Source organism: Drosophila rhopaloa, unplaced genomic scaffold (assembly GCF_018152115.1).
Source record: "Drosophila rhopaloa isolate 14029-0021.01 unplaced genomic scaffold, ASM1815211v1 contig_2, whole genome shotgun sequence".
Taxonomy (NCBI): domain Eukaryota; kingdom Metazoa; phylum Arthropoda; class Insecta; order Diptera; family Drosophilidae; genus Drosophila; species Drosophila rhopaloa.
In genome coordinates this window covers 9739612-9764692 of record NW_025335083.1, presented here as the reverse complement: position 1 = coordinate 9764692, position 25081 = coordinate 9739612, and the positions used below count along the sequence as shown (strand labels likewise).

General features: G+C 37.5%; 1 protein-coding gene and 2 non-coding genes across 3 annotated transcripts in view; 2 read left to right on the top strand and 1 right to left on the bottom strand.

The window, feature by feature from the left end:
* The window catches only part of LOC108044966 (semaphorin-1A), a 139520-nt gene that overhangs the window by 90147 nt on the left and 24292 nt on the right, over window positions 1–25081 (top strand). The window contains 3 exon segments of the mRNA XM_017124137.2: window positions 3954–4050; window positions 13760–13868; window positions 18292–18487. Of these exon segments, the coding sequence (XP_016979626.1) occupies window positions 3954–4050; window positions 13760–13868; window positions 18292–18487 (402 nt within the window).
* Window positions 23034–23105, top strand: Trnad-guc. The gene has a single exon. It is a non-coding gene; the product is annotated as a tRNA-Asp (tRNA).
* On the bottom strand, window positions 23402–23473 carry Trnad-guc. The gene has a single exon. It is a non-coding gene; the product is annotated as a tRNA-Asp (tRNA).

Genomic DNA, 25081 nt, shown 5'->3' with positions numbered 1-25081 from the left:
AATACAAGTGTACATAAATCATTTCTAAATGTAAAACTTAAATTGTTCAGAAATAAATGTTCAATTTCGGGAATATTTAAAAGTTGTTCCGTGCATTTTGCAAACATCTTCTTGTATGCTATTCATAACCAGCTTAAGAGTCGTGGAGACCTCCGTTTTGCATTTTTCTTCCGGAAGCCTTTATTATTGACAGACTGCCGTTTCCTTTCTGCTGTGCGTTAGTCCCGGTGCCTTTCAGCCATTTTTATCGCCTTTTTCTCTTATTTCTCTCGGCAGCACTAAGAGCAACATTTGGCTTGCATTTAAGAAAAGGTTTTTGCATTTTTAATGCTGCATTGTTGTCTGCCTTTCGCTGGCTGCCCGGCTTGCAAAAGGAATGAGGCCGGCGCGAATGGTCATCACACCTGCTAGTGGATGCCTTCTTGGGCAAATATGCCCAGGAATTCCGCAAGTGCGAATAAAAAATTCATTAAGAAAATATTTAATAATCAGCTTATTTGTTCGCCACTGCCTCCCAAACCGCTCGCTCTGTGTGATTTGTGTGTGCTGGTGGTGGCCAGGAAGTGCCGCAGAATCGGCAAGTTGACCATTAAGTTGCTTGGTCCTTGCACGGTCACGTCCGCAAGTCAATGTCAAACACGGACGGAGACCTCTACTCCGTACGTCAGAAATTTTACTTTATTTTTCGTTGAATTTGCATAATTTCGAGCAGTCAGACGGTCCAGTTGATTAAAGTGATAGACTCTGGCAACGAGTTCCCTTTTCTTTTTCCTGTCTGGTCGGTCCTTTGTGCAAATATATGTACCTATATATGCATGTAACTATGTAAGTGTGCTCATGGGGAACAGGAATTGGACGGGGGACCGCTTTTTTAGCTTGCAGTTTGCTTTTTGCAAAGTCAAGGTAAATATTAGATTTTTGGTTGCGGAATTTCTCGCTCTTTTCCGGTTCCACTTTTCCCTCTATGCAGATGAATGTGTGTGCGCTTGATATTGTGTGCAGATGTAGGTAAGGCAAATATTAGCTTACAATTTTGGGCTTACAAAGTTTTTGGCCAGGTCGACAAAAGGCCCGCGGTGGCATTAAACAAAAGTTGGACTTCTAGCACAAAAAGTGCCTCGGGGAACAAGCTGAGTAATGAGATGGGCTGGCAGTGGTCTTTTGTGAGTGAGGAACAGCCTCGGAGACAACAAATGAGAATCATTATCATACAAATGAGAATGGTTGAGCAATGGCTAAGGTCTAGAAATCGTCTTGGAAAAGAAAAGATACGAATGTAGTCAAAAGAAGGGGGACTACGATTTTAAATCAGGAACAATAACTTTAAATTTTTCAAAAAAAGGTAGGCAACTTATGATTGTATTTAATACTGGTGCTTATTTGGTATTTATCATTTTGTAATAGCAAGTTTCAAATACAAAATGCTTTCATAGGAGAATAAAACTCATTTCTGAAACTTGTATATACATTTTTTATCCATTATTTCTGAAACCTTTTTTTCTTATATTATGTCATGGCATCTTATTTGTCTATCCTTCTCCCGTTAGTATTTCTCATGTTTTTGTCTGCAATAATTATTTTTCCATTCGTTGCTTTCATTTTCCTTGACTTTCTTCAGCTTTTGTTTTCTTTCCCTTTCCTTCGACTTCCATTTGGTGCTTTTGCTACTTTTAATTACAGAGCGAAATTAAAAAAATGTCGCTTCATTTGAAGAGCTCTGTTGCGGGTCCAGGTTTTAACTTTTCCTGTAGTTGGCACACTTCTCCTGCCCCGAAACCCAGAACCCCACAGTTGTGCACATGTCCCGCGTGTCACGTTAAATGTCAAGCAAACAAAAGGCTCTTCTGTCTCGTGCATAAAAGCGTTCATTCTACCCATTAATTTTAGCATTCGTTTTTCGCCATTTTTTTTATTCGCACCCGTTGAAATGAAAAGTGGACGAACATGAAAAGCGTCCAAATGCGCTTTCAATAACCAGGTGGCATTCCCCAGCCCTTTTTCCGCGCACCCATTTCCGCATTGAAAAGGACATTGGGTAAAAAACGCGGAGAACTTTTTCGCTCTTTTGTGGTTGACCGAACATTTGCAGTTAAAAGTTAAAAGCTCGCTGAAAAGGCAAAAAATTGAGGAAAATAAGAAAAATAATTTTTAGTCGCAACACCAATGATCGAATACTGGCCAAGGGGGTTGTATTTAATATGTGTTAAACGGGGAACGCGACCAGGATCTGTTTAATTTATTTGTTTATGAACGACAAAAACTTAAAATTATTTTATATATGTATATAACTGTTGGCAAGCAATTAAGACATTATTACAAAAAATTTAAGCTGGGCATCCATGTCGTATGCGTAATGTTATTCTTGAATATTCAAGGGGAAAGTCAAAAACTTAAAATTATTTTATATGTGTATATATCTGTTGGCAAGCAATTAAGAAATTATTAGAAAAAATTTAAGCTAGGCATCCATGTCGTATGCGTAATGTTATTCTGGAATATTCAAGGGGAACGCGACCAGAATCTGTTTTATTTATTTGTGTATGAAAGACAAAAACTTAAAATTATTTTATATGTGTATATAACTGTTGGCAAGCAATTAAGAAATTATTACAAAAAATTTAAGTTAAGTATCCATGTCGTATGCGTAATGTTATTCTAGAATATTCAAGGGGAACGCGACCAGAATCTGTTTCATTTATTTGTGTATGAAGGATTTTTTTTAACTTAAAATTATTTTATATGTATATATAACTGTTGGCAAGCAATTAAGAAATTATTTTAAAAAATGTAAGCTTGGCATCCATGTCGTATGCGTAATTTTATTCTTGAATATTCAAGGGGAACGCGACCAGAATCTGTTTCATTTATTTGTGTATGACGGACAAAAACTTAAAATTATTTTATATGTGTATATAACTGTTGGCAAGCAAATAAGAAATTATTTTTAAAAATTTAAGCTAGGTGTCCATGTCGGATGCGTAATTTTTTTTTTTGAATATCAAAGTTCTTATATCTTTTGAAATGGGCACATAAACGAAAAGATACAAAGCTCATATTCTAACTAAAAAAATATAAAATTTAATTTACAAATATACAAAAATTTTAATATTCTTACATGATTTGTTCTTCAGGTCTTAGACAAAGTCCTTGTTTTTATATATATTAATATAATATTTATAGTTGTTTACCCAAGTACAGTATTTGTTTATCATTTTACTTAGGAAACCTAATAAACTATTAAAGTTTCATGATTTGTTCCTCAGGTCTTAGACAAAGTCCTTGTGTGTATATATATTAAGACAATATTTATAGTTGTTTACCCGAGCAGAGTAATTGTTTATCATTTTACTTAAGAAACTGTATAAACTATCGAAGTTTCAGAGTTTATCTTGCGGTTTAAGATTCCAAGGCTCTTTTTATCGGTCAATCAAATAGATGAACTGGCGGCAGGTTGTGGCAAGTTGCAAGCAACAAAGATTTCCGGGAACGGGTGCAAAAAGCAGATGCAAATAACCAAAGAAAACGAGCGACAAAAATTGTACTTGCAGCTGTTGATTATGTTGCTGTTGCTAAACGGGCTATTCTAAGTGCAGCTGCCCTTTTGCATATCTACCGGGGGAAAGTTGCCATCAGGACAAACAGACCCCATTTCCATTTCCCATTTTCCCAACTCCAGCTGCAACGTTTCTCTAAGCTCCGCCATGTGGCAGCATTTTCCGCGACCCCCTCGGCTCATCTCTCCTTTTTACTTTGCAGCCAGATTATCCGCTTGCCTTTTTCCTTTCTTCTCAACTGCTTTTTGTCGCCTTTAACGCCGCCTAATTGCCTAATTAGGCATTTGCTGGCCGAACCAAAACCATCCGGCCAACTCATCTGTCTTCCAGCCATTCCCCACCCACTCCCTGTTGCCCGGTGCAATTTATTTATAATCCTCTTTTCTTTCCGTTTTGCAGGTCCCGAAGATGTACTCAAGTTTGTGGGTAACGAAAGTGTCGTGGATCACTTTAAGCTCGTCACCAGGGATGGGAACAGTCTGCTCATCGGTGCCAGGTAAGAGTTCATTTATTCTCAAACTTGCTGAAAATAAATAAATAAAAATATATTTTGTCAACTAAAAATAAAAAAAAACTTACTTTTCATATTATATTTATTGGTGAAACGACCTAGCTGTTAATAAACAGCTTTCATCAATAAGCATTATAAATATTAATGCCCATTCAATTAAACTTTCAATGCTTGCTCTCCCAAAAATATCCGTTTTAACTTCGCTACAATGTCATTTCCCCAAGGTATAGATTCCGTGTAAGTCGGCTTCGGGGAATAAGTTTAACATGAGAATTAAATGAAACTTCTTTGGCAGAGTGTGGGCGAGAATTTCTGAAATTGGAAAGGATGAGGGTGAAGTGAAAAATGCACATAAAGCAAACTTCAATTTACTTTTCGCAGACATTGTATTTAATTTAAGTAGAAGATACGAGCATGTTCACTTCCCCATATACGTATAAACATGACAAAGTTTCTCAGGGCCAAAATTGGGTAGTAGTACGTATGGGAAAGATGGTGTTTTCGGGTGTGTGGGAAAGTCTACCCTTAGCTAGTTCTTGGCAACTTTGATTTTGCAACGCTGGCAAGAGAAACAAAAAACCAGTGCGAAAGGAAGCGGAAACTTTTGCCGCAGGTGCCCCAAAGATATGAGGAACTGTGCTAAAGTTTCCAGTACTTCCTTCTCGAGATATAGCCCCAGAAGACTTAAAGGGTTGCCAAGGTTGGGCCAGACTCAAGCGCTTTTCTTGGGTGCGGCGACTGTATTGTTGTAGATTTTGTCGTTGTCAGAGACCGCAAAATATGTTTGCTGCAAATGCTGAGTTTATTATATTTTGCCTAGACAATGCCAGTATATGAACACATACACACTTAAACACACCCACATTAGCAGTCACACATGGACAACGCACTGACATACATATTAAAATGTTGCACACTTTTTGGGGCACAACTAGACTTAATAAACTCGCCGGATTCTTTGTCTTCGTGTGTGGCGTCGTGGAAAGTTTTTTAGTCGAGGAATGCTTGCAGCTTGTAATAGAAACCATTAACACATGAAACCGAATTCCTTTATCAAAAAGTACAATGGGAAAATGTCCAGACACGTCCAAAACTAAAAATAGTTTGTGGTCATTTAATTTAAATAAAAAGGAATGAAATGAATTTTAAATATGTGAGAAATAAAGAAAGTGTTGCACCGTTTCTGTTGCTAAGAAGCTTAAAAACCTTAATACTTTCAGAAATGTATTTTGCAAAATTACGGACTTATCAAACTAATTTTGAAATTAGTAGTTATTAAATTATTTTTTTGGAAGAATCATCCTAAAGTAATGGAAACAGTTTTGAACAATTATATTTCTAAAAAATCTACAAAATTAATGTACAAAATAATTTGTCCAAATTGTTTCCATAAATAAGGTTCAAAAGCACTTCCAGAGCAGTTTTCCTGCAAAGCAATTTACAATGTGAGGATAATGAGGCAGTAAAATGCAAAGGCATAACCAAATAACCAAAGCAGGAAAATTAAGGGAACCCCTCACACATTTTCTCACATACGCCGATATGTAGGGACTAAAAGTAGTGTGGTTGGGGGTTTCACATCCCTTTTTTTCGCACGCATGAACAAATTTGTATGCCGGCAATGTCGTTGCCAGAGTTGCCACTTACGTGATTAATGGATTTTTAACAAGTTGCACACTCGCATTGCGAAAAGGAATTCACACACGCACATATCCACTTATCAGACCCCAAAAGAGTCAAAGTAACCAAAGGAAAACCTCTCCGGCGACTGTTGGTGAAAGCCAAAAAGCGCCACGTGTGTTTGAGTGTGTGCGTGGGCTTGGGTTTCGCAGTGTGCGTGCGGGTAGGTGTTTTTTTTTTGGTGGATGAGGGGGTTGGGTTTGCTAGGGTGGACCAACTAAACTAGGATGACAGGCGGAAATGCGAATGTGACACGCGTTTTGCATGTGAAACGTCATGAACAATGTTTAAACAAAAAAAAAAGAGTGGAAAGGAAGGTTCCACAGGAGAACTACACTCCTGAACGCCCCTATTTCATGGCAAAGCTGTACCGTTTCATTTCCTGTGGCATAGCAGGTACCGTGTTTTATGTTTTATCCCGCATCTAATGTCAGTCAAGTCAAAAGGAATTTTTAAACGCTTCAAATCGTTGTTAAGAAATTGTTAAGTTTTTGGGTTGATTTATTTACCACTATTAATTTGCAAGCCGCATTTCTTACCCTTTTACTTTTATTTTTATTGGAATTGTAAGCTCGCTCTAAAACTTTAAACTCATTACGCCAACCACCTTAGCCATTACTGTTGGTATCTCTTCTCACACTTATGCAAATAAGCTCAAAGTGGTTGTCTACACCAGGACACCTCCGTTTTCCCCACACTGCAGCAAGTCAGCGGAAAATGTTCGTTAAGCTTTTCCTCCACGTTTAGATTTTCTCGCTGCGATCTATAAATATTCCTCAGCAATGCGCTCGACATGAAAATTGGGTTAACACATTAAGATGGGAAATATGTGCCAACGTTTTTCCTGCTGTCATTGCCACATTCCATGCCATGCCACGCTATGCCATCCCATACCATCCCATTCCATTCCGTTCCACCCGTGCGTTTCCGTTCCATTCCCTCCATGTCAGGTTGGCAGGCAATCGAATGAATCGCGACAAAGGCGGAAATAAAATTGCTAAACGAACAAAGGAAAAATCCATTTCGTTGCCTAACGGGACTGGATTCATTCGGCATCTCTCTCTCTCACTGTGATTCTGTCTTTGTCTCTCACGTTTTGGACTCGAGTGTGCTCTATATGTCAGCCTATCTTTCGGCTTTTAACGTCTTTTTCAAAGCAATCGTGGAGAGTGCACAGTGGTTTATTTATCCATTAAAATAAAATAAATAAATGAAATAAAATAAATATTTGAGTAAAAAAGGTTATAACAAAAAAATGAGCTTAAATTTGAACTTTCTATTCTTTCCGAATCAGGTTTACAGATGAAATGGTGATTTAATATGGAAAGCGTTTATTTAAATTTTTAATTTATATACTTACAAAATAAAATTCTCAAATTAAAAAATATTGATATCCTCCAAATTTATAAATGTTTAGTCAAATTTATTATAAGATATTTAAACATTTAGCTTCACTGTTTACTTGCAGTCGACTATCCAATTTTTGTATGCAATTTTCCTTTTGTCGACGGGTCTGAAAATTCCTTTACTCACAAACACGCATACACACGCACGGCGGTGTCCATCTTTTATTGTGTTCTTGTTCTTCTGTCGGCACAGTATACATGTGTATGTGTGGGTGGAGTCCTTTGTGCAACCGCACAACAATCATTTCTGCACCGCAAATTCATTTCCGTTTGTGCTGGTTTTTGCTCACATCCGCGTTTATGTGTGAATGCCGAATGCATCCACTAATTTCTGACGATTTAAGTCCACTTCTGCGTGGCCAATTCCATTAGGCCTCAAGATTGAAATGTAATCGTCCCAATGAATGGATTGAAGGATTTCCCAATTGAATTGTTTGACCATGTCAACACTGGCTTAAAAGCCCACGAGAAGTCTACTCATTGTTTAGGATGGACTATTGTCTAATCTCAAGTCCATGCCATTGTCCGAAGAACAGATTTCGCTTAAAGGTATTTCTCTAAGTCTATTGTTTGGATGGATTTCGAATTTTAGAAATGTGTAATTCATTTTACAGTTTACTTGGTTTAATTAAAGCTAAACAACATTTTTTTTGATTAGTAAGGTATTTTTTTATTTCTTTAGATGGGCACCGTCATGTACGAATTGATTTTCAGTGATTTCCTGATTTTTATATAAATGGGGATTGTATTATTTTAATGAAATGTTTAAATTTACCTCTAGTAATTTCTTCCATTCAACAACAGAGTTACCTTTCTTTGAGTTTTCTTTGTGGGACATTTCGAAATAAAACTGATATCCTTGCTTTTTTCCTTTGTTAGCCCCATTTGACAAATTTTAGAATGGCAGACAGATATCCAAGGCAAAGCAGTCTGCCCAAGAGTCATTAAGTTGGAATCGATCCAGAATGCAGTTAATATTTTGTGTGGTTTTGCAAAGAATGTCCAATTTGGGTCCAGAGTTGGAGTTTAATCATGCTTACGAGACCACAATGCAATTCGCTTTGGCATGTTTGCCTGTGGCCAGGAACAAACGCTCCGCACCTGACTTGGCCAAAGGGCAAAAGTCAAATGCCACCACCTGGTTAACTGGACTGATTGGTTCGGTGGGTGGGTGGTGCTGGGGGTGTTGCAACTACAACGATATCATGTTGTGGGTCAGCTCAGCTCGGGCAATTCACATTTGGGTTTTTGGCATTTGACAGTTTCGACATTTTCTGCCTCCATTGAGTGAATGGCACGGTATGACGTGGTTCTGTTGGAGGTTTGGGGGTTGATTTGGTTTCGTTTGGTTTGGCTTGGTGCACATAAGAAAAAACTTTGTTCAATAACATTGCAATCCAAACCGTCAACCGTTTTCCAAAGCTGAGGAATGCACTAATCAAAAAGAAGTGCAAAATGTTATTACGCCCTACATTCCATTTTTTTTTCCCAAATCAACGGAAATCTTGAGTCTCAAATAAACAATTTAAATATGTAAAACTGTAAATGGAAAATATATTTTGAAATAAAAATAAGAAAGAAAAGAGGTTTCAGTGTATAACAGGGGCATCCAAAGTCCTGAATCCTGAATTGGCTTAGTCAGCATCATCGAATGATGTGGAATGAAGTTGAAGTCGAAGCCGTATCCCTGACAGAGTCAAAAAGTCAATGAAAAATGACAAAAGCTCAACTCGAAATGGTGATGGATGTGTTGGATATGTGTGGGGGATTTCCCCTTTCTCCGCTGCGCTTCAATAATTTTTTGCAATGGCTGCCATTTCACAAACACACATGCACACACTTGCATCAAGCGCATGCAAATGGCGGCGACAAACATAAATTTTCCCCAACCGAAAAGCCTCGAAAGCGTAGAAACATGAGAAGTTCGCCTGATTTGCTTAGCTATTCAGAAAAGCCATTTACCGTTATGTCAACCCCCATCCGCCCCCGCAGGCTTTGCTGCATCGAACTGGGATTGGGAATCGGAATCGGAATCGGCATCAACGCATCAATGCATCAATGCATTCCGGAAGTCGAGTGTTCTTTTCTCTGATTGCCTTCGGGCATTCCTTTGGGGCGCTGATGACGTGTGACATTGAACGTTGGCTGGCATTTTTCCTGATGAATTCAGTCCTGCAATTTGCCATCTCAATTGCCCATTCAAAGGAAATTTATGGAGATAAGGAATTGATTTAAGGAAAAGGATAGTTTAACAGTGCTTATCTAAACGGTTACCGGCAGTAAAAAAGACTTCAGGCTGTGCAAGATGTTCTAAATGGTCTTACATTCAACTAATATCCACCACTTTTGTTGTTCCTTTAAAAAAAACTAAACAAAATGTGTCTTATTCTCTTTATAAAGTAAATATTTTTGATTTCGAGTTTAAGCCTTAAAGTGCTGCCCTAAAAATGCGAAATATATGCACACCTGCGTGTCCTGCTTTACAAATTTGCATAACAAGCCCAATAAATTTAGAAAAATAAAGTCACACAATTCTTGAGACAAGTGTCAAGTGAGTTTTTGTTATTTAAGTAAATTGCCCATTGCCAATGATATTCAGATGTAACGCGAAATGAATAATTTTTCTTGGAATCTCAAAGCTTGTTCAATTTACATAATTCCGAAATATTTACATGTCACCTGCGCATTTTCTACTCGAGAAAATGAAAATACCAAGAAAAAGAAAATAATATCAATCATTCGAGTGGTGTTATTTATAATGAAAATGAGAGGAGATTTGTCCGACCAACCAAGGTCATGAAAGGAAGCCTGCAACGTTGCGTATGAGTAATTTTCTATGTGTCGTTCTCTTTGCTTTCCTTCATTTGGGTCTAGACTTGTTGTTTTTGTTTCGGGATGGTGCCTTGTTCTGTTTGTACTCGATACTTTTTGTGGGTCAAACCACAAAAATGGCGGCGGTAGCGATGGCAACACGAGTTTTCCTTTCTCGCCTTCGCCTTGCCTCAATCTATTTTATGACTGATACCCTCTATATGTATTCTGTTCGAGGTTCTCGAGGTCTTCTCGACCGCAATGTCGTTATTTATGTGCATGTGGCTTTGTTTCGTGTTGCCTCTTTGCACTCAGCCGATATTTGAAAAGGGTCCTGCCTGCGGGTTTTGTTTTCCTGCTGGTTGTCCTTGTTGTTATTGCTTTTCGGATGGCTGGCAACGCGGCGAATGGTTGATTTGTTTGTTGGTTGTCGGTTGGTTTAAGACGGTGGCAAACCAAAAAGCGGATTTTAAATGAATTTAAATTTGTTTTTGGCAAATAAAAGGAGTGTGTTTGATTTTTGCCTGTTATTTCGTAATTCATTTTACTACTACAGGAATTCGAAAATTAAACAAATTGAATTTTTGGATATTCCGAAAAAATACTTCAGTTGCCAATTTCAACGGATTTATTTTCTATTATGTTTTCATCTTCGTTATTTTTTCTATCTTTCACAGACTTTATGTTTTATTTTAAAGTTTCTTGCTATTGGTAGTCTGCATAATTTGTATTTATATTTGTATATATATGTTCGCATGAAATCGTTTGGTATTCTGTTTAAACGAAACGTTGCTGATGTTGGTGTAAACCACGAATTATTTTGGGGCCGAATGGCATTTCTACAAACCGCAGGTATTTCAAACCATGGCCTGCCATCAAATGGTTACCACGCAAAATGTTGTGTTGCCTGATTTGCCTAGTTATCGTTAACACGCCCACTCGTAAATGGGCCTCCTTAATTTATCCTTTAACTAGGATTGGTCACATGGTTTCAAAAATATTTTTTGTTCGTTTTTAAGAGCTTGTGGTAAACAGTTTTTTAATTTATTTGCGGTTCTTAAAAAGTCGACCTTGGTTTTTGTTAAATGTTGTGGAGTTCTAAACTATATTTGTAGCTTTAAGAAATAATGCGTTTAGTCCATTAAAGTAATTTAAATGATCTTACTACTACTACTATTTGTTTAAGTTTAATTGCCTTGAGTTTTTTTATCGTTGTTGACTTCTGATCGTATTTTCAAACACCGTTCGTTTAATTTTGAGCTTATTCCCGACAGGGACTCCTATGTATCACAATATTTGCCGAATTCGTTGGTACCGTGCCGCCTCATTATCGCCTGCGTTTCATCCCACTGAATGTAAACGTTTTCCTAGAGGAACTCCGCACATATTCCCCTTTATATTTGCCAACTGCGCTTAAGCTGCATAATAATAAACTGCAAAGCAGCGGCAACAACGAGGATTGCTAAATGTGCAACTGCAGGGGGGAGGAACAAGGGCGAGGGGTAATACGAGCCAAAGCAGTGGAAATCCTGGCGTAATCGTTGCGTTCACTGCTGGCAGGCAACAACAACAACAACAACTGGGACAACTGCAACACTAACACACTACGCCGTGTGGAAAATATTTATGAGCTCGGTTTTCACGCCAAATGCGTTCTTTAAAATGCTCCACTCCACACACACACACATACATACAAGTACACCCCTCCTATTTCCCCGTCGAATTTCCCTTTGGTTTCACCTCTCTTTGGCATTTTCCGCGACATTTTCACGAGCGCTTGCATTGCTTGTTGCACTCTGCGTATGTGTGCCTATATGTGTTAAGCAATGCGCTAAAGTGTTTATGTGTTTGTGAGTGTTGCAAGCCGACAAGCGACAGCAACAACAACAAATTGCAACAAGAGTTACACCAGCAATTTTTACACTCTTCGACCCACATTTTTTTATTTTCTCTTTTTCTGCATCCAATAAAAAAATATGTTATCCAATAATAGCATCTTATCCCTACTTTATAAGTGATCCCACAACGCTGGCCACTTTTGGTGCCTTAAATGTTATTTTTGTTATAAAAAAAATAGTGCTCTGTAATTGGAAGCCTAGAACTTTATTTTTAGTAAAATATTTAAATTTGAAAGATGCTTTAAATCTAAAAAAAAAACTAAATGCAGAATTTTCAATAATTTTTTAAAGTATCTGACTTGAATCACATTGTTTATCAAACTTACATATTTTAAAAAAGTTGTTAGATGTTTTGGAGACCTTGCACACAACTTTATTGGATGTTTTAGACTTATTTCACTTAGTTCGTTAAATCACAGCGTATTCATAGTTTGCCTGAGGCAATATTGCTAGCACGGCTCCCTTAACCTATCAGCAACATTTGAGCCTTTTGCCTACCTGCCTTTCTAGCCCGGGTCCAACCCGTTACGGCGACTGTCCCCTTTATATGCTAATTTGGTTCAGCGCATTTTATGTGTACATGCGTACGCGTATAGCCGGCTATATACGTCCTGAAAACAGCAGGCAGTGACAGCCGTGAAAGGGAAGAATGCAGCTGCAGCAACTTTGCTGATGTTGCTGGGGTCCTGCGATGTTGCTGATGGTGCACGTTCGTTTGAAGTTGCCTTTTGCCGTTGTCATAATTAAAACGCGCTGCATAATTGCCAAACAAAGGCTGTGTCCTGTTCCAGGGGACGTCCTTTTTCCCACTGCAATCGCAGTTTTTATTCACCTGTCCATTCATCAGCATATCTAACTTTTTATTTGAAGAGTGAGACTGGTAACTGACAATTATCACAAATGCGCTGATGCCACATGTTAAATATGTCCCTCAAACAAATTATAAACTAATAAAAGTAGTATTGCGAGCATTGCGTAGGTATCCATGTCTGTATCTTTGAAATCTGCTTATTATTGGATAAAAAATAACATATCAAAAGATTTCTTATAAAAGGAATGCGTTTATTTTTAAAATATACTAAACGTATATGAATACACCTATGGAATTGTTATGTACATTCCATTTCGGCTCCTCACACAATTTGGCAATCTGTATGCAAATCCACTCCTCTCACAAATATAGTATCTGCATATCTATGTATTTATTTAAAATGTTCCGCTCTTTTTGCCGCATTCAGACCATAGCAAAATTTGGAAAGTTTCGATAAGGCTGTCGTTTATGCAGGTTTTTTGGGTGGTGTGATGGCTGATTCCCGAATATGGCGGTCATAAAGTGTTCGACCAAAGTGCACCCACACCAAGGTGCACTAACCACATACATACACCCGCTCGAACTCACACACACACTCACACGTAGTTGTGGTTTCAATAATCAATGAGTTGATTTTATGAAATTTCGCCCCCAAACTCGAATTCCGGGCGGTGACACGCCCAGCCTTGCACCACTTCATTTTGTGGGTCGCACTCGGACACACGAACATGCACCACACGTGTGGGTGGGTACAATTTTATTAACGAGAATTTTGGAATTTCTGCACAAATATGGCATTCAAGCCGACAGGAGGGTAAAAGGTTAAAAGGAAAACAAAACATAGACCAGAGGCTTTTTGTGGTCCTGGTCACAGGCTGCGTGTTGATTGCCAGCCCCGAAAAGGCCAAATGAATTTTAATTAATTTTTTAATTAATTCTCCGCAACCGCCAGCTGCCCCGTACTCAACTGATAAGGATGATAGAACGGGAATCGTACAAATTCTATCTGCGGCAAATTTCACTTCTTTGTAGACCACAACTTACGATGGACTTTTTCTCATGCCGTTTCCTTTGTTTGTCTTTTGCAGAAATACGGTTTTTAATTTAAGCATACACGATCTCGTCGAGCAGCAGCGTTTGGTCTGGACGTCGCCGGAGGACGATACCAAAATGTGTGTCGTCAAGGGCAAAGATGAGGTGAGTGAAAAATTGCAATCGATCAATAATTATATTATTAATTATAACATAGATTATATGAAAACTGAAACTTACAAAACTTCAAGTACTCCTAAAACTGAAACTAAAACAACAATTACGGAATTTATTAAATTTACGCAAACTAGAGGGATTAGTTCTTAAAAATTTCAATCAATACAAAGTGTGTTCGTAAGATGTCCCACTTAATCAGTCGACACCTGAAATAATATTTTCGTGTCAGTTAGTAACCAAAATACAAATTTGTATTCTATTTTCAACTTTTTGCGTTGCTGTTTATAAACTGTATAGAACTTTGGCCTAATGGCCTTGCAATTTCCATTTCCATTCCTATTTCCATTTCGATTTCAACTTTGGCTGTTGCTTCCGTCGCCAGAGAAATGCAAAAACAAGGCAATAAAGTGTTTCTCTGTTTCTCCCCATCTATCTTAACTTTTTTTCGCGCTAAAAACATGGAGAAACTATGAAGAAGAAGTACGCCATACAAGAAGAAATTGATTTATGCAACTTTTTCTGTTGTTGTCGCCTTGGTCTTGTGTTTTTCTTCTTTGTGGCTAAGAAATCAAGAAAATTTATTGAAAACTCTTCGCCACTGCCGTTGACCTATTAAGAAAATGCCAGTTGAACAGAGAGACTGGGGTAAATTGAGTCCAGAGAAGGCAAGCAAATCAAAGCCTGAAAGCAAACTTTGCCTAATGGAAATGGCAAATATTTTGGCTTTCAAATTGTCTTTGTTGGTGGGCTTTTTGTTTCGCCTTCCGTTTCCGGTCAACTAGGCCAAATACTGCCTTACACACTCTCTCATAGAAGACGTACACGGGGAAGTAGTTGTCTTAAATTAATTAAATATTTAATTCAAGTTTTGGTAAAGACAATTTTTTAGATAAAACAAACATTTTCAATTTGTATCTTTTCTGATTTTTCTATCCTGTACATAAGTTTAAAAATATAAAATATAAATATTAGTTTTTAGAAAGTAATAATCTTCTTCATAGTACAAGCAAAGCGTATTTAAATATTTTTTTATACTTCCTCAAACAGAGCAAACACAAATTCCAACTGACTCATCTGCTCTTAAAATACCTTCTTCACCTTTTTTGTGCATGCTGAAGTGCACTTCAAGTTTGGCTTTTTGCTCACGTAATTAGCCAACACTTGTTGGCTGGTCGTGCCAGCAATTGCACAGCAGGAGCAACAAAAATAAGGCGAACCAGAGCATTAGCAGGTGTAATTTGTTGAACTCAATTTGCTTGCCGGCTCCACCTGAGTGGGGTCACTTTATATGTCTGTGCTCGGGTGGGTCGCGTTATTTATGGCTTCAAAAAAGAGGAAAGAACCAAAGTTTCTTCGGACTTCTAGCCATGGCGTGCGGCATTGCCATTTCCCCACAAAAGGTTTTTACCTCTAAAAATAAATTGCAATTGTTTTGCTGGAATGAAGAAATGAAAAGAAAAGTTCAAAATTTACAATTTTAATTAACCGGCATTTCGGCCACTAATTTGGATGCGAAAACGTCGGGCTAATCAAGTTGATAATCAGCCAAAGGACGAGCGGCGCAAAAATCTGCAATCTTATAAATGCGGAATGCATTTTTCGGATATATAGCTAACTCACGCTACTTAAAATTGGCCAAGGAAAAAAAAAAAGTTGGCTTAAATTAAATTAATATTCACTTGCGTCAATGGGATTCCCTTAATATCCCTTTTTTACCATTGTTTCTTGCCAGTTTGAGTTCAGGTGGCTGTAAAATGTTTACTTAATCGATTTTTTCCTGAAAATTTTATTAAAACTGCGTAAAAAATGAGCAGTATATATAGGTTCATTTATAAAATATTTAAACGCTGGCTTCGAGGTTTTACTACCCAATATAAGATCAATATTATTTTAAGTGGCCGAGTGGATTCAACATAAGTAAACCAAACAAATTAACAAGAAATATTTATATCACGGGTAGCAGAAAGCAAAGATTTTCAGACTTTGTCAGATAATATTAAATTTCAACGAAATAGAACAATAATGTTTACCCGACAAATATAATATAATTGTTAATAGGAACATACAAAAGGAAGCGTGTAATTATTTGGGTATTCTCATTAAATAGAACTGTGAGCTTAATCACTCATAGAACGGTTTGTTCAAAGCATACGTACATGGCAATTTGTCCTTCTCTTCATTCCTCATTAAACATTTGATTTGGTTTGCAAATGGCTTTTTGCAGAGTTTTCCCAGCTTAGGTTCTCAGATGGAAAGTGCAATTGCAGTCGCCTATTGTTCGATTGGAAAATGCTGGTAAAATTATGCAAGGCTGTGCAACACTTCGGTCGTCTTTGTCTGTCCGGATCCAGCTTTTCATTCAACCTGACTCAAACCCTCTGTTCACACAGCTCGTTTAACCTACTTGTTTTACAAGCAAATCGGTTTGAAAATTGCATACCTATTAGGTCATAAGTACTAGTACGTTCTCCTTAAATTTTGTCGAATAAAATAATTACAAAAATGCTTAAGATATTTCACAATAAGCATTAAACATGCCAAGTCCAAGTCCATAACCCAAGCCTCTGGACACGGAAAAGTTTCATTGTTCAACATCGTGGGGAAAAAAACTTCGAAAGATGAAGCTTAAGAATATTTTTGACTGCTGCCAAAATGCCTTAAGGTAGACAACAATTTCGTTAATGAAGCTGAAAAACGACACGACCAGAGAAGTCCAGCCCACAAGGCCGACGCCTTCAAAATCATTTCAATTTATAATTTTTGAACGCAATGTTTGACTGAGAGACTTTAGACAGCCTGGGGGCAAAACACGAATTACATTCCTCGATTTCTCTCACTCTTCAATTCACAATACATATTTGAATTTTGACCATCAATATTCGCATTTATTTGACTTTAAAATTCCATACTTCAAACTTGTATAAATTTGTGGTAAAAAACCGAAATAAAAGTATTTTTAGGCAGAATGAATTAAACATAAATTTGGTAAGAGAAGGATGAGAAACCAATTATGGGGAAAAACTAAAATAAGAACCATCATTAACCAGCGGCATTCAACCCATGGCTGCCGCAACAATTCAAAGCAAATTAATAAATTTCACAGTTAATTGCATTCTAAACCATGTTTGTCTGTGTCTGCTTTGCGTGTTAATTACAAGAGAAATACGGAAAACTACAACTTCACAGCCAACCCCTAGACTTCATGTAATTGTTTTGTTAATTTATTTAAATTTATGCTCGAACAGTTTGGCCACACAAAACAAGGGCAGAACATGTTAAATATTTCTGAACAATAAACTTAATTAAATGAAAATGAATTCCGGGCGGTTACAAGACAGCAAAAAGGGTAAGCAAAATCTTCTTATGCTATTGTAAGCTGAACTGAACCGGAAATTTAAAACTATGTGCCAAATATAATATTTATTTGTGTATATTGCGTTAAAACACATCCAAATGGGCAACTGTATTAAAAGAATGACTAAAATCAAAGGCGGAAAGTTAAATACCTCACAATTGTCCGGTTTATTTTCGTAATGAATGCGTCTAAAAACTGTGAAAATTAGTAGCGAACAAACAAATTGTTTAAACATTTAAACCCACACAGGAACTGCGAGAGACAGATGAAAGGTGTACAATGGAAACTGCTGCCTGGGAGTATTTCAAATGATTTGTCATGTCAGAGTGCAAACACTTCCGGCTGTAATGGTGACATACTGGGGTGGTGGTGTGATGGTGGTGGTAGTGGCGCCGGAAATGTCAGCCAACAATTTTCCGCCACTATAGGAAAAGTTGCCGCTGCCGTTTATGTATTCGCTCTGACTCTTCTAAATGGGAACAAGTTGCGCATTTGCCTTTTAATATTTATTGAGTTGCAGGTGCACCGTCCCGGGAACATTCGTTGTTTGTTTTTGAAGTACTTTTGTTGCGTATTAAATATTACAATTTGCGAAACATTTATGCAAAACAGTTGGGAAGAGAGAGGGCGGGGCTCCCATTTTCATCTCTTCCATAAGGGTTCATAGGAAATACCTGTCTCGTTCAACCTTTTAAGGGCCAGTAAAGCAATTTTAATAATTTACTGAACAACTAAATAGAATATTTAAGATACGAAAAAAATATATTTTTAAAATCTGATCCGTTATCTGTCTATCATTATTATTGTTTTACTCCATAATATGTTATTTACTTCGGTTTAAAAATCTAAAAATAATAAGGTTTAATTTATTTTTTTTGTGTTTTTCCCGACCTGTTAAAATAAATGTCCTTATTACCTTTCCAATCACTCGGAAACTTATTCTCAAAAATAACATAGTTATATAAATTTTAATTATCTGCTGTATAACTTTTGTAGATGAAGTAAGAGAATGATCATATTCGGTGTACTATAATTATAAATTCTGAACGATTTCAGGAGGCCTGTCAGAACTACATTCGCATCATGGTGGTGCCATCGCCGGGTCGCCTCTTCGTTTGCGGCACCAACTCGTTCCGGCCAATGTGCAACACGTACATCATCAGCGACAGCAACTACACGCTGGAGGCCACGAAAAACGGACAGGCGGTGTGCCCATACGACCCCCGCCACAACTCCACCTCTGTGCTGGCTGGTAAGTGTGCAATTACCCAAATACAGTGGGCTTACTATTAATATAATTTATTTGACTAAAAAAGGTTGTAAATCTCAAAAAATAATAACAAATGATTGATTAGACAACAAGATTTAAATCCTTACCAATAGTTGTAGCATTTCGAAAAAGTGGAGAACATAAAATAAGCCATATGCAACATTTTGAGAATATTCCATTCGGACAACACTACGTATGAGTGATATGTTTTTCACTAGTGTAATATCGAGAAGACATAAACCGCTTGTTTTTGAAAATTGTCTCTGCACAAGAATCAGAATAATTTAATGTACATCTGAACACTCTGAGTATTGCAACCAAAACTCTTAAATTATATCTTTTTGAAATCGGGAAGAGAATTACACAAAAACACTCATACGACCCGTTGCCTGTGTCAACAATTTTACTTCTATTCTTTGTACACCCACTTATGTACTTATTTGCTTTTTATTTGTGCCTTCTTCGTTTTTTTTCTGCTCTGCTATGCCGTCCGAATAATTTATTGTGCACGGCCATTTTGTATGCGAATTGTCCATTTTGTTCTGCCTGTTATCGCCATTCGCAATAAGACAGAAAAATGCAAGAAATGTGACTGTGAGTAGACTCATCGCATTTGCGCCTTTGTCATATAAATCGGGTAAAAATTGTCATTCATCATGCAATGCCTGTGTTACCTCTTTTTTCACGTTTGACTTTGTAAACGGGGTCGCATGATACATTTTAAGTATTATTGTATGCTAACTGCAAACGATGTGCAAAATATTTTTCTGCCCCCACATAGCTGATACAAAAATTCGACATTTCCTTCATGATCAATATTTGATTGGAATTTATGGCCCTAGCAGGTGTTTTAACTAGGTCGGATCTTAAAATAGAAAATCAAACAATTGATGAAAATTAGCATATAATGTATTGAATTTAAAAAATTAACTCAGGGTATAGTTTTTTGAATATTTATGCTATTTAAATGCAATGCTTCTTAGTTCAACTCTTGTGCATTTTTCGGAAAAGTTTCATTCGTTGAAGCTCCCCCACTGACAATCAATGCTCGGTGCATATAGAATGCATTTTTATTTTCGCCACTCGCAAAACCCAGTTACTCAGCCAATAAACAAGCGAATTTGGGGTCTGCAGCCCAGGGGGCAATATTTTGAGTCCCCAACCCAACCGAACCGAACTCAACCCAACACCCACGCCCCTCGCCTGCAAAGTCATAGTTTTGATAATATTTCCACTTGGCACCCATAAATCGACATTCTTTGCCGCCATGTTGTGAAGTTTTCGCGCAGTGATTTGTTTGCATTTTATTGTCTGCAGCCAGCGAAAACTTTGGCAAGAGCGCGAGAGAGTGGGCCGGGAATAGATAATATCGATAAACGTTTATAACTAACTTGAAAGTGTGTGCTGGCTTGTGTTGTTGGTCCATTGGCATGAGAGGGCACCGAGTGTTGCCACAAACTTCCGCCGGATGCAGCTGCCAACCTTGTGTGTGGCCATATGTGTGGGTCTACCTTAGTATTCCTTTCACACACTCACACACACACACACACGTTGGCAACTCGCCCACTTTTCGACGCCCCTGACCCCCGCGACCCCCTTGCTACACCCCGCCAATGTGGGTCATAAGAGTTTATCATCAACAAGCTGCCACATCCTGGCCAAAAAAGAAGCAGCCAAACCTGAAGCTGTTGTCAGCCGCCATTTTCTTTATTGCTTGCAGCCATTTATGCTCCCATTACTTTCCGTGTTGCCGCCGGGTATATCGGATTTTTATATAAATTGAGTGCAGAGCGGTGTCATTCAGTTCGCTTCTGGGCACTATGGTAAAGCAAAAAATACTGTACAATGCACATAAATTAATTCTTTTTTAATTAAATGAATGATCGATTCTGCAAAATAATTTCTTATTGGATTTGTTTTAAATTTTGTATAAAATTGCTTTAGATTGTTATATATTTTGTACGATAACATAGTTAAAATGTCATTAAAGTTCATGTTTTGTTTAAAGGTTTTCCACTTTCCTTTTTTTTATTCCTTTATCATTATCCCATCACAATGTATTAACAAACCCTGATACCCCTTCGTTTTCAATTTTTCCCTAGAGTTTTCTCTGAACCCGCTACTTTGTTCTTATTCCACTTTGATTTCCCTTCATGGTGCTAATATTAAATCGACATTTTTACATATAACCCCTAACCCACCGCGCTGCGTCTTTAGTCATTTGCTGGCTGTCAGTTTTCCAGCGCTTGCCTTGCCAGGATTTAAGGATATGTGGCGTGGATTTGGGGAACGGTTAGCCGGGCCATGTTGTTTAGATTACAAATTGCCCGGGACAGAGGCAGCCCATAAAAAGAACCCATCATGGTGGTGCACTAAATAACAACAACAATGGCTGCGCAAGTCTAGAAAAGTTCCGACTCAAAAAAATAAAAAAAAAAAACGTATAAAAAAATGGGCGAAAAAAGTCGCCGAAAAACCAGAACAAGCTGAAATATGTTATCAATTCAGTTTTTATTCGTGACAGGGCGTTGATGTCATGGGTTGACGTGGGCGTGGTCGGTAACTGGCACAAAGTTTTCGCCGCCCCCCACCACCCCTGAACATTTTAGCCCCTCTTTTGGCCCCGGTTTTCTAACGCTTTGCGCAAAAAGTTCGTGGACACATTTTTGTGCCAATTTCGTTGTAAAAATATTGTTGTAACCATGATGAAGTTTTCAATTGCTTTTTCCACCAATATACGACATCTAGCCCCCCAGCCCAACCGCTTTATCCTGTTCGCTTTCCTGGTGTTTCAATATGGCGGAAGGAATCTATTTTTGTTCGATTTAAAAAGTGCATGCGAAATAAATTTCAATCGCTGACAGTGTCACCCATTGAGATCGGCCAGAGTACAAAACTTTCCCAATAAAAAATTAAACACACCAAAAGCAGAAGGACACAAGAAGAAATAAAAAGCAAAAAAAGTTCCTATTCGGTGGATCTGGAGAAAATGGAAAGAGGAAACACGTATTAGCTGGCTTTGTCGTTTAATTTGTTAAATGTTTTCATTGGGAATTAGGGTTTGAGCAGGAATTGGAAGTGGCACAGTTGTCCGTAATGGGCGGCAGTTCAGAATTTCTAAAAGTCTGGGTCAACAAGGGCTCCATTTACAAGCACAACTTTTTATTATCCTTATTTCTTAACGGAAATAAAGTCACATAAACTAATAACTGATCTTTTAGAATTTCTTTTGGAGCATTAAATTTAAAGTTCTTTTATTAAGTCCATATCAACTTTAATCTAAAATACTATAATAATATTTCACGTTAAAATCTTTGAATTGAGTGACATTTCCGCTATTGACCCCTTTAGGCTTTTAAAAGTTATTTTGTCAATATTTTACAAAATAACTCTGTGTTAACTGGCCCCGCTTTGCGGCAATTCGGTGCTCTGAATATTAAACTGGCATCACGCAGATTTCATCCCCTTTTTCCCAAAGCAGCGCCTTTGACCTTTTGTGGCACTTGAAAATGTGGCTTAAATGTCTTACCAATTCGCACACGCCTCAGGAAACAATGCGAAGAATAGTAATAAATAATTTATAACTGCGCATTTGCCACATTAATCACGAGCCAACGCTGCTGCCGGCCAACAAGCTATAATGGGCGGAGTGAAAAAAAAAAAAACGAAAATGGCCAACAGCGGCCAAATCCCCAGCCGGCAAAGTTTTTCCCGCTCCCCAAAATCCGACGCATATTAATTTCGGCACACTCCCCATTCAACCCCTCCAGTGTCCTTCGTGTTTTCCCTCTGCACGTCCGTAAATTCTCAGGCACAGCGAAGCGTACAAATTGCCATCACTTGCGTTCAATTTTAGACTTTTCCAAGCAAATGCACAAACGCGATTAAAATGCTGACGAATGTTGGGACCAGGGGGGTGCTTGCGGGTCGGACATTGGCGCCACCGAAAAATGTCAAGGACTCGGCAGGACATCGCGTAGACTGTGAACCGGGAACACCGTTGCCAAACCGGTCCAAGCTGCATTTGCATATCGCACCAACCGCTTCAATTTCACACCGCGTTGGCATGTTCATCCTTTACACCGCTTTAAAGTCGTGTCGACCCTTCTACATTTCGATTAAAATTTCAATCCTGTATAATTTATTTTCGCCTTTTAACCACACCGAGGGGTACGTCGCTCAGAGGCATTTGAATTACTATATAAGAGATAAACAATATTGATTGATACAAACAATTTCCGCTCTTTGTTTATTTCAACTTGATTTTTATTTATATACATTTTGTATGAAATTGACTATAGAAATATTGTTAGTTATTGCAAATTAATAAGTTTACATGTACTTCTAGAGTTGCGAAGAATATAAATTGATTTCTGTCAAAAAAAGATCAGAAAGATTTTTCACCAGTACTGATGAAAACCCGATTTTGGGACGTTAGGAAATAAAACATTTGTTATATTTGACTGATAATATTTACAAAATATCACCTGTTGGCAATTGAGCCAAAGGTAATTCAATATTTTCAAGGTCCTCGATAGTATAGTGGTTAGTATCCCCGCCTGTCACGCGGGAGACCGGGGTTCAATTCCCCGTCGGGGAGAACGATGCGTTTTTTTTTTGTTTTTCTGTTTTGATAAAACTATATCAAGAATTATGAGTTAAAAATATATTATTATAACGACATAATTGCAAGAAATAACCATACCATATTTATGGAAATGCATTTCTTATAAGGTTATAATTTAAATATTATATCATTAAAATGAATCTCCTATTAATATAGTTATTGTATTTATTTTCTCCCTCAGGACTAGAGTTATAATTTAAATATTATACAAAATGGAATTAATCATTAAATTTATAATGTCATTTTGGGAAAAAAATAAAAAATTCCACCTCCCCGACGGGGAATTGAACCCCGGTCTCCCGCGTGACAGGCGGGGATACTAACCACTATACTATCGAGGAATATGCTCTCAGTCCTTACATTTTGGACTCAGTAATCTCTGAAAATGTTCTAATTTATTTATTTAATAATTAAGGGTCATTTTTTCGCATCATTTGCTTCTTTCGGTCATTGTTGCTAATGTTTTGGGTCGTTTGAACCGTGCCTGAGCTCGTTAAAAAGTAAAGGAGAGCTAATTTATTTTAGCCAACTTAAATTGGCTTAGGCGAATGACCAGAAGAAAACAAATGGCGCGTTATCTGGAAACCAAAGCCGACTGAAAGGATGGCCCCGGTCGAAGTGCGGGTGCAATGCAAAATGAGAACAACGACTAAACAAAAACAGGACCAGCGACAGCAACAACTGTCAGTTTCATTAAAACAAGGAAATCTGCTAAGAGCCAAAAGTTTAAATGAGCGTCTAACAACTGCAAAGGATAAAAGGACACCAGTGCACACACACACACACCTAAAAGGGCACTCGAAGAGCTCGTGGAAAAAAGCGAGCCAAAAGCGTCTGCAGTAAAATATGTACCCGAAAACAAAGACCAAACAATAAACCAAATGGCGCAAAAAACATAGAAAAAACGTTGCAAAAAACAAAATAAAGACCCCAAACAAGCACAGCTTGTGACCCTTTTTAGCGGACAATGCGCGGGCACTTCTTAGTTTTTCTTTCCTTCTTTTTGCCTAAGACAAAAAAAACATTACAAGAAACAATTAGCTGTTGGAAATGGGGGCAGCAGGACAGCCCATCTTTTCTTGATTCAAAATCAGCGTATCCTTGAAATAGGGGAAGGCACAGATCATTATTTCTTCGTTGTCAAATTTTTTCCATTTAAATCCATATCCGTTAAATAATAATAATAATAAAGTTATAAGGTTTTTTTCTGTTGTTCTTAATATATTTCCTTTTAAATAATGTACATTTAATTTTAAATTTAAGCACATTTAGGTAAATAAGAAGACTGAGAAGAAAGCCTTGCATTAAACACTTCGACCTACTCTTAAAAGGATTAATATTGAATTCAGTTAAAATGGAAACGTCGTTCCTCCAACATTCTTTTTTCCTCTGCTATTATTTTTTTCCATATCCATTTCCATTTTCCTTCGATGGAATATACGTGAGGGGGCAAATGCTTATTTCCCTGGTGATTTTACTTCTTAATTGCCAATTAGACAGCAACTCATTCGGATCCCTCTATTTTCATCTGTTTTATTCGATGTTTGAATTTTCAAGAAATTATTATAACTTGAGGTCATCTGGTAACAGAATCACATCGAATTTGAAGTGTATGAGTTCTGCTTAAAACTAATCAATTGCATTTATTCATGCTATCTTTGTTTGAGATTAATTTCCAATTTCTGCAAGTAAGCAGCTAAAACCAAATAAATGCTTATCATCTAACTATGTTATTTGTCATAATGACCATATTTTAATTAAAATTTAAGATAAGCGTACCTTGTATTCGAATCAGGAAAATACAAAATAAATGTTAAATGATGATTTCCCCCAAGTTTCCATTTAAATATGATGCCAAATTGCTGCCAGCGATTTTGCCACAGAAACACACTCAAATGTTCTCGAAAATCACTGAAAAGAAGGCCAAGCCAAGCTTAAGTTTAGAAACA